Source organism: Oxyura jamaicensis, chromosome 10 (genome assembly GCF_011077185.1).
Source record: "Oxyura jamaicensis isolate SHBP4307 breed ruddy duck chromosome 10, BPBGC_Ojam_1.0, whole genome shotgun sequence".
Lineage (NCBI taxonomy): Eukaryota > Metazoa > Chordata > Aves > Anseriformes > Anatidae > Oxyura > Oxyura jamaicensis.
In genome coordinates, this window is record NC_048902.1 from 9,874,776 (window position 1) to 9,893,316 (window position 18,541).

Sequence of the window (18,541 nt, forward strand, 5' to 3'; positions counted from 1 at the left end):
AACAATATACATTTGAGTGAAAATATTAACAAATGGGAAAGCCAATCTAAACAACATTCATCCAACTTTATTGTTCAGGGGTGCTGATGAATCATCAATAAACTCTCAATTTTCACTTCTGAAAAACCATGTAGAGTCATCCATCAACAGATCGTCTACTTGAAACCCAAGTGACTTTAGAAAAATGAAAGTCGGGAGTGAAGCTCCCTTTTACAGAATTCATGCTTCTCCTGAGATAAGCCTTACTGCCGTGATATTTTCAAAGGCAAAAGGTCGAGATTTGAATGTATACTGCAAAGAGCTTTTTTTTCTCTAAAAAAAAAGAAAACAAACAAACAAAACATATCTTGATGTCAGTTATAATATAAAGCCAACTTTGTCCACTAGCCAGCAGGCACAAAGGATACTGTCTTTGCTAATTACAAGGCTAATCCTTGACAGTGCAAGTTCCTAACTGGTAAACCGATAAAACTAATCATCCCGGTTTATAATGAAATGGAATGCTGTATTTAAGATAATGCCCAATTAAGAAAATAATCTTAGTCTTAATGAAAGACCAGAGGCTTTAGAGGTTTCAGTGCCGCATGTCTGGGAATCAAAAAGACAACTACCACAACCATCTTCAACAAGAAGGAAGACTTCCATTACGTGTACATTAGCTGGTAGTGGAGATGTGAGGTTTCACCAGTTCAGCTTTTTTTTTCCCCACACCTACCCATCTGAGAAAGAGATCCATAATCCCTCCTCCTCTCTCACCAAGCTTACTTTCACTGCACAAAATATTACCTCCACTTCTAGAAAATACATACTAGTTTGCTTTTTCCTGATCAGTAATACTAAATGGTTATAAAAGCAGAAACTTCAGACACGGGGGTTGCAGATCTACTTGTGCCCCCTCAGCACTCTAAAACGAAAACTTACTTCACTGGATAGACAAGATCTTGAAAGCGCATGCAAAAATAAGGGGGACAGACCAATTGCTTCCTAAGAGGGAACATATCCTGGATCAGAAGTGACATCGCTTTTTCTAGTCTTACATTGAAAATATTTATAACGGGTCTGAATCTGGATCCTTGCTTTCAGTCCCAGTCCTAATAAAGATCTTTTTTCTACTTTAACTGGACAAACTGGATTGTAAGAATTCAGAGCTACATATAATCTAGAACACTTCTTGCCCTCTCTAAACTCTGCAGTTTCTGCAAACAGCTGACAGAAACTGCAGCTTTGTAAAAACAACCTTTCCCATACTCACTGAAAATGCTTTTTTATCCAAGATAATTTGTTACAGAATGAAACGGAAAATGCAGATTTTTTCATAAAGACATGCTTTTGTGAGGAAAATTTATAACCAATAAAAGTAAATGACATGGGTGAAGCGTTCTTAAGTACTATTCACTGAAGTGTCTATACTCTTACGTTTTTTCCAATTCAAAAGGTATAGAAAGTTCTTTATTCATGAAGAACAAGTTTTTCTTTCCCCCTTCTTAAGGGAAATAAGTAATACTGAGTATTCAATCCTAAGTGCTGTAGTTTCTGAGTATATCTCCAAGGAGCTGGAAGAACACCGTTTGTTCTGCTCAGCCACTGCACTAAGCTTTTCTTTTATCTAAGAACGTCACGCTTACAGTAAGAAATAAAGTTCTCTTAAGATATCATCTTCAAAGTTAGGCAAACTTTAAGAAACTCGTGCAAATCCAGAACTATATAGCCTGCCTATTTTTATGCAGTTCTTAGTAGTTATAAGAAAGATAAACATATAATTTCAATCCAAATTAATAGTTGAGCAAAACCCTTCTCTCACCATTGCTTACAGATATATAAAATGATTACTTATGTTAAGTACCCAAACACTAGAAAACACGACAGGTTCTCACCACCACAACACACCTCTTTAATGATGTGCCTGGCAGAGGCCTGGCTTTAACTGCAAGCACACATCCATCCAGCTCTCCCTCCCCTCCACCGGCTGTGCTCACTGCAGGTCCTTGATCTTCATTTCTTAGCCACAGCTTCACCTACCACATACCATCCCAAAAAAGTAACGGATACAGAATTTTCTCCACGGTCCTTCTTCTAGGGTACTCATTTAAAGCATCCTGGTACATTACAAAATATAATACTTCAAATTTATCAAAGACAAATTCTTTTGTAACCCCTTGAGGAGAAGTCAGATCACTGAGATCTCCTTGAAGTCGTAATGAACCAGCAAGAGAAGCAGGATTAGGCATCAGCCATCTCCTGACTCTTAATTCAATTAATTCCTCCAAACGACGTTACATTAAATGCAGCAGCAGTTGTACATTGAGGCCTCCCATAATTTCAGTGACAGTTACACAAACAGCTCTTCTAGCCATCAGCTTGGAAACCCAAAGCTTGATAAATTCAAGACACAAAGCTTAAAAAGGCAGCCAGGAGTCTGAAAATGAGAACAATTTCTCAAGTGAAGTTCTTTATTATGACGTATTGACATCAAGTAAATCACATTGGTCAAACACAGGTCAAGAGCCCGATGTCCCCATTTTTGAGGGGTTCTGTGTAACATCGTGCAGCAAGCTAGAGAAGATAGTTAACAGCCTTCTTCCTCTGGTCTTCAAGTCTCCTGCTCACTAACAAGCCTGTCCTTTTTCTAACTTATTCCAAAACGAAGGTTTCAAGACACAGTTTCTGTGAATATCTAAATGAGCTATTTAGATATTACTTAATTAAAGGGAGATTACTTAATTGAGGAAGAAGAAAAAAGGTCAATAATTTATCATAAAGAGCTTTTTGAAGGAAACTCAGTCATACCTGTAATTAATTGTAAGGCAGTAACACAACTGCCCTTTATATGAGCAACTTGCTACAGCCAAGCAAATTGAATAGAAAGCTCAAAGCCACGTATTAGCAAATGCAGACAAATGGAAGACTAAGAAAAAAACAGATGGAAAAAAAGAATGGAAGAAATAAACGTTTTAGTGAACGGTCTATAAATGGCTGTGTAAAACCAATAAATCCTTATGATGAAACTCACTGCCATTGTCACTTCACACCTTCTAGCTCCTTGTATGCCCATTCTCTTAATAAAAGATTTATGAAAGCTTTAACTAAGGAGTAGTAAACAGTGCCTGGGAAAAAAGATTACCTCAGGGGCATTTTAACTTATTATCATCATACTTTTTATTAAAATACATATACATTTATTTTTCCAAGATGAATTACTTATACAGTTCCTCAATTTTGTATTTTTTTTAAAATCTGTTTTGTAAAAGCTATTGCAACCCTTTACCCTTCTTAAGGGTAAGGTACTTAAGTATCAAAGCCAGATTTGCATTTCAAAAAGCAATTAGAAAACACACTGTAGTAAGACTGATAAAAAGTGTTGTGGCTTTACATATATTAGCAATTTCCTTTGACTTTCCCTAGTTAAATCCATCGTAATAATGGCAATACCCATAAATTAGACGGGCAATGCAACTGCCACACTTTAAAATCCCTCCCTTGCTCTGATGTTGGTGCAGTCATATTCTGGTTTGAAAGAAACAAAACAAGAATGCGTTTAAAAAGAGATAAATCATTTCACAAATCCAGTTTAGAGCATGATAGTGGTTGGGTTTGCACAGCAGGAGGATGAGAAACAAAGAAGGAAACAAATACTGGCAGTGACAATGTCAACCTGATTTTGCTAACAAGAAACAAATATAGAACAACATGCTTCATAGAAAAAATGTTTGAATAAAAAAAAACAAAGCTTGTCTACCAGACCTATTGTAGAATGGAAAATAACTTACTATCAAGTTCTAACAGCATACAATTTCAAATTAGACAAATCATCCTGATTTAAAGTGTTTTTCATATTTTTTTTTTTTTAATCATAGCTTCTGAAAGTTTAGGTTTTGGTGTTGGTCTGTTTTTTTTGTTTGTTTGTTTTGAGACACATGAGAAACCAGTTTAGAAAATGGAAAGAGCAACTTCTTTTGGAGACACATTTGCCACAGAAACTTTGATTCTTGCAACCTGAAGAAGCCTGAAGAGTAAAGGCTTCTCATCTACTATCAGGTATGGAAAAGGTTCTTTAAAAACACATTGTCAAATGCACTACAAACATCAATTTTCCCATGCCATGACAAGTTCATAGTGCTGTGTCAAAAACATAAATTGAAGGAAGAAGCCAAGAAAGTAGTTCTCTAGCAAAAAGCATTTGCTCACTGTCTGACACACTCAACAGAGGTAGCGAGTGTGTTTGGGTTTGATTTTTTCATGCAATGGTCAACTAAGCACCTCTGTCACCTTGCAACACCTTGCATTATCAATACCTGTTGTCACAGTGACAAGAGCTGCTTCTTTTGACATTCAAGATTTAGACCAGTCCAATTATTCCAAAAATGAATCACAATTTTAAAATCTGTTAAACCTTTGCACAAGATTCACAACAGGAAGACTGTTCAGCATTATCCACCAGCTGTCTGGGCGAATAGCACAATTGTAAGACTAAAAGCTCAAGCCATACATGTATGTATGTATGTATATGTATATATATGTATGTATATGTATATATATGTATATATATATATATATATATATATAAATAAATGATGTAACACTGCTTGGTTTTACTGCCTGTTTCTATGCCCTGGCATCCCTAACCAACCAGAATTTGTCATTTTCAGGTAATGAAGTTATTTAATGATTAAGTAGCAGTTAAAATGTGCATAACATTCTCATAACATTCTCTGATAAAGAAATTAAGTGCATCACAGTGCAACATTCACACATACCATAGGAATTCAACATAACCGTGCACAATTAAGAGGAAAATGAGCTGCCTCCCACTGTTATCTGAGACCGGCGAGAGACTTTACCACACTAAATATCCCCACAGCTAATGCATCTCAAAAGCTTCCAATTACAACAAAGATGGGGGAAAAGAAACATTAAGAACATACCTGATAAAGCTGCAGAATCCCAATAAGGTCAATAAAAACAATATAGCACAGTTAGAAGGGAATATTGCAAACCCTCTGGCAACCAAAGCTACCCTTTCCCCTGCCCTCAAAGGATTTTACAGTGTACGGGCTTGCACAGCTCCTAGTACTGCACTCAGTTTTCAAATGGGCTTTCACACACCTGCATTTCACATTTTAGAGCAGAAAAACAACTTAAACACACTGCAGCCAAAGGATGCTCTTGTGCAGGTTTCAAACTTAGCAGGAGGGTGTAAGGCAGTGCAGAACAAGCATCAACAGCATTTTATCCAGTCCTGAACAAAAAGGTTACCATTTTTATTCCGTGATTGACCAATATTCTGCTAAAGCAGCTGGTAGGCCAGTGTCAGAGAACAAACTCTGTAGTAAACATCTGTATTAGCTTTGGTTAGACAATATTTTATGGTTTTCCAGTATACGTTTTTTGAACACAAAACTCACTAGAATTTTTCATTAGTAGAAGGGTCTTGAAGACTATCCTTTTAAAAACTACCAATTACAGCAATATATTTTGCATTGATACAGGAAAACTAGGAAGTTTTAAAGGCATTTTGGAATATCTTCTTTTTTAACCACATTAATCTTATGTAATGATCACATGGACCAGAACAATAACAGAAGCATGACACTGAGCGATCTCTTGGAAAGCCACAGAACTGAACACAAGCAGCAATGCAAGACTGTGGTAAATCAGCATTGGATCTGCTTTTATTGTCCTCATTGCCAGGAAACTTAGAAACGTATTTCTCATTCAATAGAGATTCTGAAAGTCACTTAAGGTATAAAAAAAAATGCAGATTTGTTTATTTGCAGCATTTCTGATGTTTCACAATGCTACAAGCTAACTTAACAGAAACAACATTTGAATATAAATGGCAATGAGCAGCAGCTCTGGGAGATGCTGTAGCACTAGGCAGGAAGAATTCATTACCTGGAGACATTTATTAAGCAAAGAAAAAAAAAGCTGTTTGAAAGGCTGGCAAACATCATTAAAGAAACAAAATGAAACTGCTTCACAGGCTTTTTTTTTTCCTAGTCACATTGCTTTAGTTTAGCTTTTTTGTTGGTTTTTGAACTCTCGATCTTACAAGGTAGTTCTAAGTCTCTTGCAGCTGTACTTTACAAAACAGTTACATAACCTGACAGCCCCAAGCCTTGATTTAAGCAAAAATAAGCAAACATCATTCTGGAAACATGTCACTTTCACAGTCAAATTCTTCGCGCTTGCCTGAAAAAATCACCTGCTTTTCAAATTTCTGAAACTTCCTTGTTCACACCTGACACTCAAGAAACAAACAAAACAAAAAAGGTAAAGCCCAAGCATTCATGCTTTTTCCACCAATCTTCTAGTTCCTAGGGGATTTTTCACGTCACTAGCTTTTAGAAGCTTCCCAAATGTTTCATGACACAGAGGGCAGATTAATTTCAACATACAAGCCAAAGAAACTTATCTTTAAGAGTATTTATACATAAAGAAAGTAAAAGCTCCCATTTTATTTTTGGCTCACTCTAAGCTGTGGGAAATCTTTGGAGTGATTAGATGTACCTGACATTTTTCTTAATCCATTCATTTTAATTTTCCTCATCTTCAGTATTTCTTGAGAAATACCCACACATAAAGCCACTTACATGAACAGAATGAATGACAAATTTCACATAGTTAAAAAGGAAAAAAAGGAAAAAGGAACACATACAGTCCCATTTTCATTGGGAAGTGATGAAACTAACTTTTGCTTTTGTAGAAAGCTTCTCTCTTTTGGAAGAAGGAGCATACTTCTACATTATGCTGTTAGTTATACATTAAAACAAACAAAAACTAAGCAAAGAAACCCTTACCTGCTACCGTGAGCTTTGCTGTTCTGCTTACAATGGTCCCCAGGTTTTCCACAGTTGCCACACACTGATAATATCCTTCATCAGGTTTATTATGCTTGGAATGCACCACGCTGTTAATTAATAAAGACCCATCTGGCAACAACTGGCGACGGTCATCTGACACCAAGTTTAGCAAAGTCCCATCTTTTTTCCACTCGATTTTTGGGGTGGTTTCACAATAAGCTGAACAGTTCATTATAACAGACGCTCCGCGAACTGACAGAATGTCCATTGGCTCCACCAAAAAGTGAAACGGAGTGAAGGTCCTCACAACGGATCCTGGAAAATACAGAGCACACGAAACAATTTTGGGGTTAGCCTTCTGCCTTTCTTTTTTTAAAATCATAAAGCACATCATTTTAAAATATTCAGCTGTACATGGAAACTCAGTTCTTGCAGTATCGCCTCCTTAGAAACAGCTTGGTCTGTTCGACAGTATTTTCTGCTAACTACATATACCAATGTACTACTCTTGAAACTGAAGTCAAACCTTTCACGCCTAAGACATACTGGTTTGGTCGTGCTGGAATTGATGTGGTCAACAGTCCTGAGCAAGGCATTACACAGAGATCTGCCTCATCAAAACTTACGCTGTTAATTTATGTGCTCGAGTAACACATTTATACAAACAGCATGTACTCTGAGGACTCTTTTCTTGGCCTTTTGTGGTATGGGTGCCAGCAACAGCAGTGCGTGAATTTGTTTTGTGTAATGAAGATTAAGAAACATTAAGAATAATTCAGCCCTCGAGAGAAAATGTCTCCAATTCTGAGCTTAACATGTCATACAAGAGCCATAAAACATATTTTACTTCTATTCTAGTTCAGGATAAACACGATTACTTCTCTAGTTTAAGTATTCCCAAAAGACATCTATAATTAGTGCCTACTTTCCATTAAGAAGTGAATTTTAATTACTGTCTTTCTAGTGTATTTGGTCAAGCAGAAAGATTGCACGTTAGTATCATTTGGACTTGTCTTAACTTAATCATCCATGGAAAACAGAAGGAGGAAAGTTTCTTTCACGGAAGAACAGCATAATGTTGATTTTAGAGAAGGGTTGTTTTTTTTTTTTAAAAAAAAAAAGCCAACCTTCAAAAAAAACATTAAGGCTCCCCACTCATATGCTGGCAAGCTCCACCTCTCCTCCATTTGGGGAGTATGGGTGGACATGTGTATAAAACATCATGGTAATATAAATGGGAGCATTTACGAGCTGTCTGCCAACAAACCAAAACTGAAAGTGCATGGAATAGAAGGTTAAATTGGGCTAAAGAAATCCATTCCAAAACTTCCAAAATTTTGAGGGAAGCCTCAGCTTCAACGCAGAGCTGCACCAATTCCTCCTGTCTGCATATAAGGAAGGAAAGCTGTAAAAAGGGAACACATGAAACAAAAACACTAGCCAAAAAAAAATAAACTTAGACAAGATCTCTTTGCAAGAGCTGGAAATTAACTATTTTCAGCAGATGCAACAACTAAAGAGAGGTCCTAATGAATGAAAGCATCAATGAATTATGCTTTTTGATCCTAATGAATTAAAGCATCTTCTACAAGCACAGCGTCTACCGCAGTACTCTCAGCATGAAGTGACACACACAGACTACCCTTGTTTAAAAATTTTAATAACAACTTGAAGTCACATGCTGAAAACATACTGCACAAGGATGTTCTTTAACAACTACAGATAGGAAGTTTGACGTTACATAGAAACGGACGTGTGACATTCCCCTTTACAGAGCTACTTACAATCACTGAGGAAACAAAAATAGCTTTTAGCTAACAAAAACCTTACAGTTTTGCAAACAGTTTTGTTTTTGTTTTTGTTTTTTTTTTTTTACTAGGCTGTTTAGAAACTGGAAAGGCAATGACACAGCTATCACTTCTTTTCTTGTTTCCTTTTTCTTTTAAAAAATAGTGCAAGTGTTGTTCATCATTAAGCTATTTGTTAGTAGGTGTTCTAAGGAGAACAAGGGAAAATGGTCAGGCTTTCAAGTCTCTTTATAGTTCTTAAAAGGGAAAAGAAAATCTTGAACATGAAATGGGGGTGTTGCTTCTTAATTCTATACAGCCTTTAAGTTGAATATTCAGACAATATCACAGTGAATAAAAACCCGTTCTGTTTTCCTGCATAGGAAGCAACAGCATTATTTTTATCTGGCACTTGTGTAGCAGAGCTACCCATCAACCAGTTTACCTGACCTGGCAGCAAGCAACACCCAACACGTTAAGGATGTGTTTTTCCTTGTAGGCAATTCTCCCAAGAACTTAAAGGTAGCCTGTAACACTTGCAAAAGGCATCATAAAAAAAGGTCTAAATGCAGAGGGACAAATATCACAAACTGATGAGCAGAGACAAATTGAAGCTTATGCTGCACACAATAAACCCTTCAGGAAGGGGCATAAAAATACTTGCTAAAATAATTTCACTTCTCACAATAAGGTCAATACTGATATGCTTTAAAATGTTATGAGGAATATGCATTTAATAACTAGATTTGTTTCAGCAAGTGGTAGAATAATTACCATGCAAGTGTTTTTAGAAGAAGTATAAATAGGTGGGAAGCCTTTACTTGTAAAGGAAGACTGTCCTGTAGGCATTTTAGCTTCCTCGGTCACTTGGGGTTTTTGGTTTTAAGAGACTTACCTTCTCAAATGGCCTTAATTAACAAATTGATGCAATTCCCACTATCACCGAACCACACAGAAAGTCCCTCATCTCCAAACAGACTTCAGCTCCCCTCGGAGAGGGGCTCAGCCTTCTGCACAAAGCCTATTGTTTTCCTCCTCATAATTCACAGAAACTTGAAGATAAGGTAGGAGGGGCGGAGTGAAAGAAACAACACATAAAATATGCTTTTGTAGATTGTATCATTCAGATATTCTTCTACCTTTAAGAATTCAAAGATGAAGTAAGAGAGAAGGACAGGCTTCCCTAGTGACAGTACTGGTCCTAGACAAGATTAGATCTGCTATGTCACTATCCAAATCCTTGAGATTTTGTCTTTCCTGGTGATAAAGAAGCTATATATAGATAGATATAATTTGTACGTGCTTTTGTAACTTTGATTTGTACACAGCCACCTACCTGAGCACCTGCTTGATTCTGCATGCAGAGTTCTGAGTTTTGGCTCTACTCTAACAGATGTGGCAGAAAAGTCACAAAAGTATGAAAATACTTCTAAATGCTTATGAGTATAAACTCATCCACCATTCCACAAACCTAAAGATTTTCTCTAAATTAAAGATTCAGCCTTACTGCCATGGGTCTTCCAGTAGGAGGCCTTCTATCCAAGCCAAGCTATCAACCTTTCTTCCTCACGTACGAACTCTGTTTTTTCCAGAGGTTCAGATTCCTACCAGAACAAATACAAACACACACAGTTCTGTTTTTCTCTGCCTTTTCTGAGTATTCAAATAAAGCCAAAAAAAAAAAAAGTGGTGGGTGGGAATCGCTAGGAAGTGACAGAAGCCAATTTTAGCCATGTCTACATTGAGGTAAGCTTACGTTCACTTGGGAGGAGACCCTTCAGCGTCAGTGTACACATTTTTTCCCATTAGCTTAAATCCATCACTGGATCCGAACTGTCATTCTTCATTTTCACTGTTTCTGTGACCAAGCACACTAGGCAATATACATCTTGGTTCTCAGTATGGCTCCTCTTGCCTTCTAGAAAGATCAGTTCTGCCCAAACACCTCAAAATTGCAACCTCCCTTTTTTTTATTCTGCAGGTCAGCACAAGCAGAGCAACCAGCTTAAACTGAACCCTATTTCTACTCTTAAGATTTTTTAATCAAGATGAAAAAATAGTTTGCCTTGTCTCATCTTCATGGCAGGTTGGAGCAGATCAAGTCAACTGATGGGCTACGATTACCCTGAAGAAATGAGGTGCCCACAGAAATAAAGCTGCAGAGTATGGAGCAGAGGATGTCAAGAGAGAACACGTCAAGAAGGAAGAGCACAGAAGGAATTAGAGGCTTTCAAGAAGAAAGCAGATTCTCAGCCAGGTTTCAGAGGTAGCAGTAAAGAGCTCTTACCAAGAACCCTGTGAGGACTGCACAGGCTGCTTCAACTCCTGCGCACAAAGCAGTGGATGAAAAATAAAAGGGTTAGTAAATACATACGCCCCATGTTAAAGAAGTTAAACTCACATTGAGAATTTCCTAGCTCGTACTCTAAGAAAAGGTTTGCAGTTTGGAGTTTGTGGCACTCGGCAGAGAAGCACTGGTGGAGCTGCCATGCTCCAGCCAAGGGAGTTCAGAGCTCGTTTAACCCTTGATTCAGCACAGAAAGGCTTTGTGCATACAAAAGCTTAATCAACTTCTACTGCTGTCAACCAGCCATTTCTCCCACTCCATCACCCTATTGATTATTCAGTTAACGACACCGTGTTACTGAAGACTGGACTGGTGGGTCTTGTGGAGGGAGTCCTTCCTCTTTCCATGAGCTTATCTTTTATCAGCTGCCTGATTTGTATTAATGTTGGCCCAAAAAGCCTAAGTTAAAGAACTCTGGTCTTTTCTTTAGCCCTTACATTCCTAGCTTCTCAATCCTGTCCTCAGAAACTGCCATGAAGCTGGTTCTTTGCCATTTCATGTCTGACTGGCTGATCTCTCCTGCCTAACTGTATTAACTTCCTTTTGGCTCCTCAAAATTTCCCTCATCCCCAAAAAAGTTTACCAATTCCGAACTCTAACATCTTGTCCCCTCCTTCCAGCTTCATATCATGAAAATTTAACAAACATCATTTCCTCTGTCATGCAGGCTGCAAAGGGAAGGTGTCTAATAGAAATTCACGCAGAACATGTGAGTGCAAAACCCCACACAAAGCAGCTTTCATCACCATCACTGCTTCTCTTACCCAGCCCTTTCCGCAGCCATCTCATGACAGGGAAGAAGAGCAGCTTTCCCTCCTTCATTAGGAAAGTGTTCTTGAATGGTAGCAGTAGGAGAAAAAATAACAATGACTTCTTCCGTGAAACTTTTTAAAGCGCCCGAGGAAACTAGAAGGGTCTGAAAGTATTTCCTTAACAATTCCACACCAATTAACTCTCATACCCACGCTACTTAGATGTTAGAAAAAAAGTGTTTGTTTGCTCACTCACTTGTGAATGTTTCCAGGAATTGAAGCTAAGAGGACTGCTTTACACATCCCTAGCTCCTTCTCTTTCCAACTTTTAAAAATACTTTGGGTTTTTATAGTCCTCCTTGTAGCTTACCGCTCCTCAGTTTCCCAAAGTTAACCAACCGTTCTGAACTGGTTTTGGCCAAGACCAAGTTCAGCACACGCAAAAAATTTAAAGGTATTTAACAAAGAACTTTTAAGCTGCCCTTGGCCTAGCCCATCTCTCAGGTAAGAGCCCGAAGCATGCTGCTCTTTTCACTGAAAAAGCACCAAAGAAAGAGCATTTGAGACATGACACTGATTAAACAAGACTAGGATGAAGCTGCACAAACCTCTCCTTAGAGCATTAGCCCCCAAAGACCATGACAAGGCTTTTAAATTCCAAAGGAAGTTTTAATATATTTCTTGCCAGTTACGGGACTCAAAAGCAGCTAGGTAAGGCAGGCAGAGCTCATCGACTGCTCTTTACAAATGCTGTGTTTTCCAAGGCTGGCAGTACCAGCAGTGGTACATCTTGAACAAAGCTGCAGGTGGGGAAACCCCTGCAACAGGGAACGTTCATGTGGAAAGTAGCATCCCTTCAGTATCCATCCCCTTTCAGAAAGGCACGAGCCTGATACAAGCCCTGCAGAAATGACACTGTTCATGACAAGGACGACAACAAATGCCCTGATCTCACGGCTCTCCTTAATTCATCACCTCCTACCAGCACATAGCAGTACGTGGCAGAACGCTTCCCTGCGACAATGCTCTAGACTCAACCCAAACCCAGCATCTCCACCAGAACTAGTGGGGGTTGGCCTATTCCTGACAATGGACCCCAGTTTTCATGCAAGTACGGGAACGGGACAGAACTCCAGTTCACAGGGACCAAATGCAACAACCATCCTGAAAAAGAAAGGTGAAACACAGGTCTAACTTCAGAAGCACTTTGGCCAAACAATGCAAAATTAAGGCAACCAAACATCCTTCATCAAAAGTACGGAACTCGAGTGATATGCAGGGATTCACTTGTTGGAAGGAGTCATTCAGGGCTTTGATAAAGAAAGATTTCTTGCATTTATGTGTGAGGAAAGACCTATCAGTTGGGAGACATAATACTTCTCCTTCTGAATTAAGGCTCTGAAGCAATTTAAGAGTAAATATATAGTGCCCTTGAAAATTGATGTTCAAAACAGAAGTATTTGACAGTACTAATCAGACTGGCGGGAACTATTATAGAGTCCTTACATATTGCCAGTCAGTGATAAAAGATCCAAGCTCTCTTGCTGCAGGACTGAACTCTTAGAGGGCTTTTCACCAGAATTTAATTAACATTCCCACTGGCCCTTGTAATCCTAAAAACTGTATGTCATGCCCTTCCTAACCTAGATCATCAAGAACGCCATCTTCAAGAGTTAGATGAATGTATTTTAATTGAAGATGCTACAAACTGTTCTTTGCAAACTGCCAGCGAGAGCTCACAAGGAACTTTTGTGGTTTTGTTAAAATATTCATTGCTAAGAAGCACATTAACTATATGGATAAATTGCTACGTGCATTAACCTCTACCTAAAAGTACATATTAGCAATAAAAGTACATATTACCAGCAGGTTAGGAAATTTTTTCCTTTGACAACAGACACATCCTGCACTGCCCAATAAGCAATATTTATATATGATATTATAATATACCACAGCAAAACTAATGCATAGGTAAAGATAGATAGATTTTCTTCTTAATACCATATTTTTCCCCTTTGGAAGAATATAGACCACCTGACCAAATTAAATCGCATGCAGTGCCAATATACATCAGCCAACCAATGACTTCTTGTGATTATGTTTTCATGGTACCTCCAACCCCAATCACATGCCGCATGCACGGTGGTTCAAAAGTTCACTCCTACTGAAAAACCAGGAACAAGTTCTCCAAACTGCATTCTCTAAACTCCATTCCATTGCTTTCTTTGCAAAGACTCTGCAATCCATAAATTATGGGACAAAAATGATATTGCACTTAAGCGTCAAAAAAAACTAAAAAGTGCAAGAGCTAGCCATGACGGCAGATGAACAATATAAATCGTGCTGGTGCTTTAATAATTCCAAAGGAAGGCTGACAGTGGAACCTAGGAGAGCAAATGATGTAACATTATAAAGTAAGTAATGCCACATATAAATCTAGACTTCCCCAGACTTACTAGATTCCTTTCTCCTTCAGTACAAGCAGATTTCCTCTTTTAATGATTTAATATACTGTAACAAAGAAATTCATCAAAACGAGTAACTCATCAGCGCCCCAACATCATTAAGTGCTGCAGGCTAGCAATGATGACTGTAGAATGACGTGGTGGCTCGGATTTGCTGCAGCCTGCATGGGAAGGGGCTACGTTCCCAGGTCCGCAAGGGAGACGGATCCTTTTCTGCAGGGTACGAGAAACAGCACATACAAAAACCCCTTCCCCTTTAGGAGAACCCTTGGCCTCCTTTTCTTGGTTGTCCATGTCGCACACAGGTGCCTTCTTGTAATGCACACCGAGCAGACAATACTGAGTGAACACTAACTGCCTGGGCTACCGTAACAAAAATTGTATTCTCAGCCCATCTTCTCAATAAAATATTAAGTTTTGAGAAATTACAGGCCATCGCAAACAACGCCCGTCTTCACACCAAAAGGCTTGCAGAGAGGTATTTGTTTCCAGTTAGACAACCCCACTCTGCTTCTAGCTCCTGTGTTTTTCAAAAGGCATCCATCCAGAAATACATGGAGAAAAAGCCACACATTTCTGCATGTCATTCTATAATGGCTTCAGCTGCAGAGCTGAGCAGGTTTTCGACACGACGAACTAATAAGAACACAAAAGTCAAGGTACTCATCATCAACACAAATCCGTACAACAGAAAAGAAATAACTTGTTTCAAGGCTTTGTCTTCAGCATAGGCAGGAGAGTACCCGCCCTTCAGGAAGCTCTGTCAATAAACAAAGAATTAATTCAAGACAAGCATACTACGCTATGCAAAGATGCTTTTCCAGCTTTGTCTGTACTTCCAGTTACCTTTCTCTCAATAACAAATTATCGGTTTAATCTTAATCGACCTTCCTTAAAGATCCCAAGCAGGAAATTATAAAACACAGCAAAAAATAAATAAATACGGCCCATTAAAAAATGTAGGCGGAAATAGCATTGAGAACAAAGCGTCCAAACAGTGTGCCTGCAGTAAAGCATTGCAAAGTACGCGGCCATGCATTTAGTCTAACCACTCCTACTGAAAGTGATACCATCTCCTCATATATTATTAAATAATGGGAAGGAAAACAAGATAATGATCAACAGCAAAATCCAAACACAGATTCTAATTTCAAATAGCAAACATCTTAGGAGACATATTTATGGCTGGGGCCATTTGCCTGGCCTTTCTACCACCTCGAGGGAGTCAGAAATTTTTAACCAAATTTTGAACACATGGAAGCAACTTTCCTACCTAGAGTGTTTTCTGGGTTTAGTTGCCCCGAGTCCAGTGACCCCAGCTCCCTCAAACAGCCAGTGGCTCAGCATGGCAGAGCTTGTTCACAAGCCTGATGTCCCTTTACTGGGGTGCTGCAGCTCTATGGGGATGTCCAGAAAAAGAATTCTGACCAAGGAGATCTCCAGTCCATGGCTGCGTGCTGCCAGCAAGTTACCTCCTGGCAAGGGTTTGCTAATCTGACTTAAACCTACCCTCACAGCCAGAAAAGCGTCAGCCAGCCCTGCTTCAGAAGCAAGCTCTGCTGCAATTATTATTCCTGGTGTGCAATGAGGAAGAACACTTTACAACTGCTCAGAACAAAAGTCTGGGTTTCTTCCAGGCTACTTAAAAACAATCCTTGGGTTTGCTAGGATTCAAATCTAGGAGCTGTGTCCCACACGTCCCTCCTGTTGCAAAAGGAGCATCCTTTCAAAGAGATTTTGCTTTTATAATCACCCAAGGAAAAGCAAGTCAGACCACCTAGTGCCATACATCCCTTTTTTTCTTCAGGCCCATGAAAGAACTACTCTGAATACCCTAAGAGTAGAATTTCATTGTCATAATCATTTCACAGGAAGAGTTTAAGTGATTTTTTTTTTTTCAGATGGAATTACCAAAGCCATTTCTCTCATTTCAGAAAACTACCAGTTTTCATCCCAATAGCTTATCCCCTCACCTGACACATCCCTTCTAGGGTTGCAGAGAACGTTAAAATGGTACTGTGTTTTACTTGATACAAGAGACATAAGATATCCCCTTTCTATTGTTATAGTGACAGAAATAAGCTAGCACGACAATCAGGTAAAAATCCTTTTGACTTCAACACCAGGGACAGAAGTTACCTCAATCGCAGCCCCTGGGATTAGCTGCTCAAGGCGTGATCTCACAGCAGACTAAAACACTTTCAGGGCGATGACTGCCATCAGCGCAGCACCAAACGCCACGTGCACCCTACCCCCAACAAGGCCTTCACCCAATGTCAAATTTCTCTTTACTCTCATCTGTCAAAATAAGCCAGACTGATTACCTTTCCCATGAAATTAACACTATGCCAGATTTTTTCCCCCCATTCCAGTCCATTTTGGAATGCTTTGTGGGGCTTTTATTCCCCTGCAATTTTCTTCTTCCTACTTCAAGTCTTCCAGCAACGCATTTTCATTACTTTCCCAAACTGCTCTGAGATCCTTCTAGCATTTCTAGAAAAGCTTACTAGAGGGCACTGTAAAGACACCTACAAAGAGAACATTTACTTCTGTTCATCATTGAGAACAATAGTACTTTGACTTTTCCACAGAAATAGCTACCACATGTTAGCTATCGACAATGCCACGTTTGTTACAACAGGTGAGGAGGAATTTCCATTTTTCCCCACTTGAGAAATGGATTTCCCTGCCCCGAGTTCCAGTCTTTGGGCACTCGGGGACACTACTCCTCTCTTCAGATATGTGCCACACTGAAAGCAATCAGTGGCCCTTTCAAGAGGTTAAAAATAGAAAATGAAGTCTTGAAAGACTCCAAATACATACTGCTCTCAATAAAGTCAAGATACTAAAAATTAGCACTAATTCCTCCATCTTACCCTCCTTACCACCTCGCTCTGGTGAAACCCCCAGCAGCCTCAGACCTGCCTGCCACCGCAGACTGCCCTGCTGGTGTGCAAAGCACACCCAGCTACCAGACAGCAGACTCCCTGCCTCAGTTGTTTTTTTTCCACCAGCCTGGTACTTCAAAACTGGTTTAGAATGTAAATACTGGAAAAAATCCCCCACACATCACAAGAGAATTATTTGCTGAAACCAATTACTTAAATATTTTCCGAGCAGTAAACACGCTGCAGCCTCCAAGAATGCTGCATGAAGGGTAAAGTAATAGTTGTGTTTCTCAGAAGCCAACAAGGTTATGGGTCACCCAAGAGACCATATTCGATGCAGTAAATTCATTTAAAGATGCACAAGAGTTGCACTTCAGTGAATGATCTTCCTGTGTGCCGTGGATGTCCTCCAGCCCACCTATCCAATTCGCTGCTTCAGAGCCATTACGGGATCACAAAGCACGCATGCAGAGGAGTGAAGGGCAAAGGGGAACGCTGCTACGAAGTCAGGAGCCCTCCCATGACAGACAACGGTCAAAAACGACACACAGGAAGATGTATGAGGAAGAAAAGAGGAGAACCTGATTTCTGTTAGAAGTTTAAAGTCAAAAAAGGGTTGAACAATAAAGACGCAAGCAAGAACTGAACTGAAAGCTGCTGAACATCATTTCCAGTGTCTCTTTAGAAAAGAGAGACCTCTGGCATACTTCACGAGAGGGAAAAAAAAAAAAACCCTTAACAAATACCTTTAATGTTAGATCAATCAAGCAAGAATTATCTAAGGGGACCTGGAAACAGAGGAACAGTCACATCCGATCTGAGCAAAAAGAATCCCATTCACGCAGCGTCTTGTCACAGCACAGTTGAGACAGATGCCAGGCAGCACCTCAGAACGGAGTAAACACATCAAAGCGTGCCCAATTTACCCTTTGAGCATCTCGCACTCATGAGCAAGGAACTTTGGCAGCCAGAAGTAGTTTTGCTCTTCAGCTCAACAGTCCTCGGAGAGTAAGAAATGACCAGCAAGCACTGCTGGCACCTCCAAACTGACCCGGGCAGCCAGAGGAAACAAGTGAGATGAAACGTGGAGAAGGGTCCAACAACCAACCAGGATAAAAAAATAGCCACAAACTGGCAGCACGATGCAAGTCAGGGCAGCTCCTCTGAAATGCAGGGTCCACAAGTTGGCTTCTCTGGACCCTGCAAAGATGTCCCAGTGGGACAGAAGTACCCGTCTTTCAGCCTAGATATGTGCACTTAGAGAATAATTTATGCTCTGCACATAACTCTGAATGCTCAATGTTTTAAAGTCATTTTAGCAACAGAAATATATCAATGTTAAGACAAAAAGCCCCAAATAATCAGCACGCAGACAGGATCAGAGCACCACCCGGACTGAACGTCAGGCAAGCACTCAGCACACGCCGTGCACTCTCCAGTCCTGTGTTTTTACCTCCCCCTCCATCTCTTCGTGTTTGTTTTTACATTGAGGGTTAGTCTGC

At 39.5% G+C, this 18,541-nt stretch overlaps 1 protein-coding gene across 8 annotated transcripts in view; it reads right to left on the reverse strand.

Annotated features, from left to right (window-relative positions):
• Positions 1 to 18,541, reverse strand: part of NEO1 (neogenin 1) — a 191,498-nt gene that overhangs the window by 128,866 nt on the left and 44,091 nt on the right. For all 8 annotated transcript variants that reach the window (XM_035335485.1, XM_035335487.1, XM_035335483.1 and 5 more), the window contains exon 2: positions 6,798 to 7,115. In XM_035335485.1, the coding sequence (XP_035191376.1) occupies positions 6,798 to 7,115 (318 nt within the window). The remainder of the gene's footprint in view (positions 1 to 6,797; positions 7,116 to 18,541) is intronic.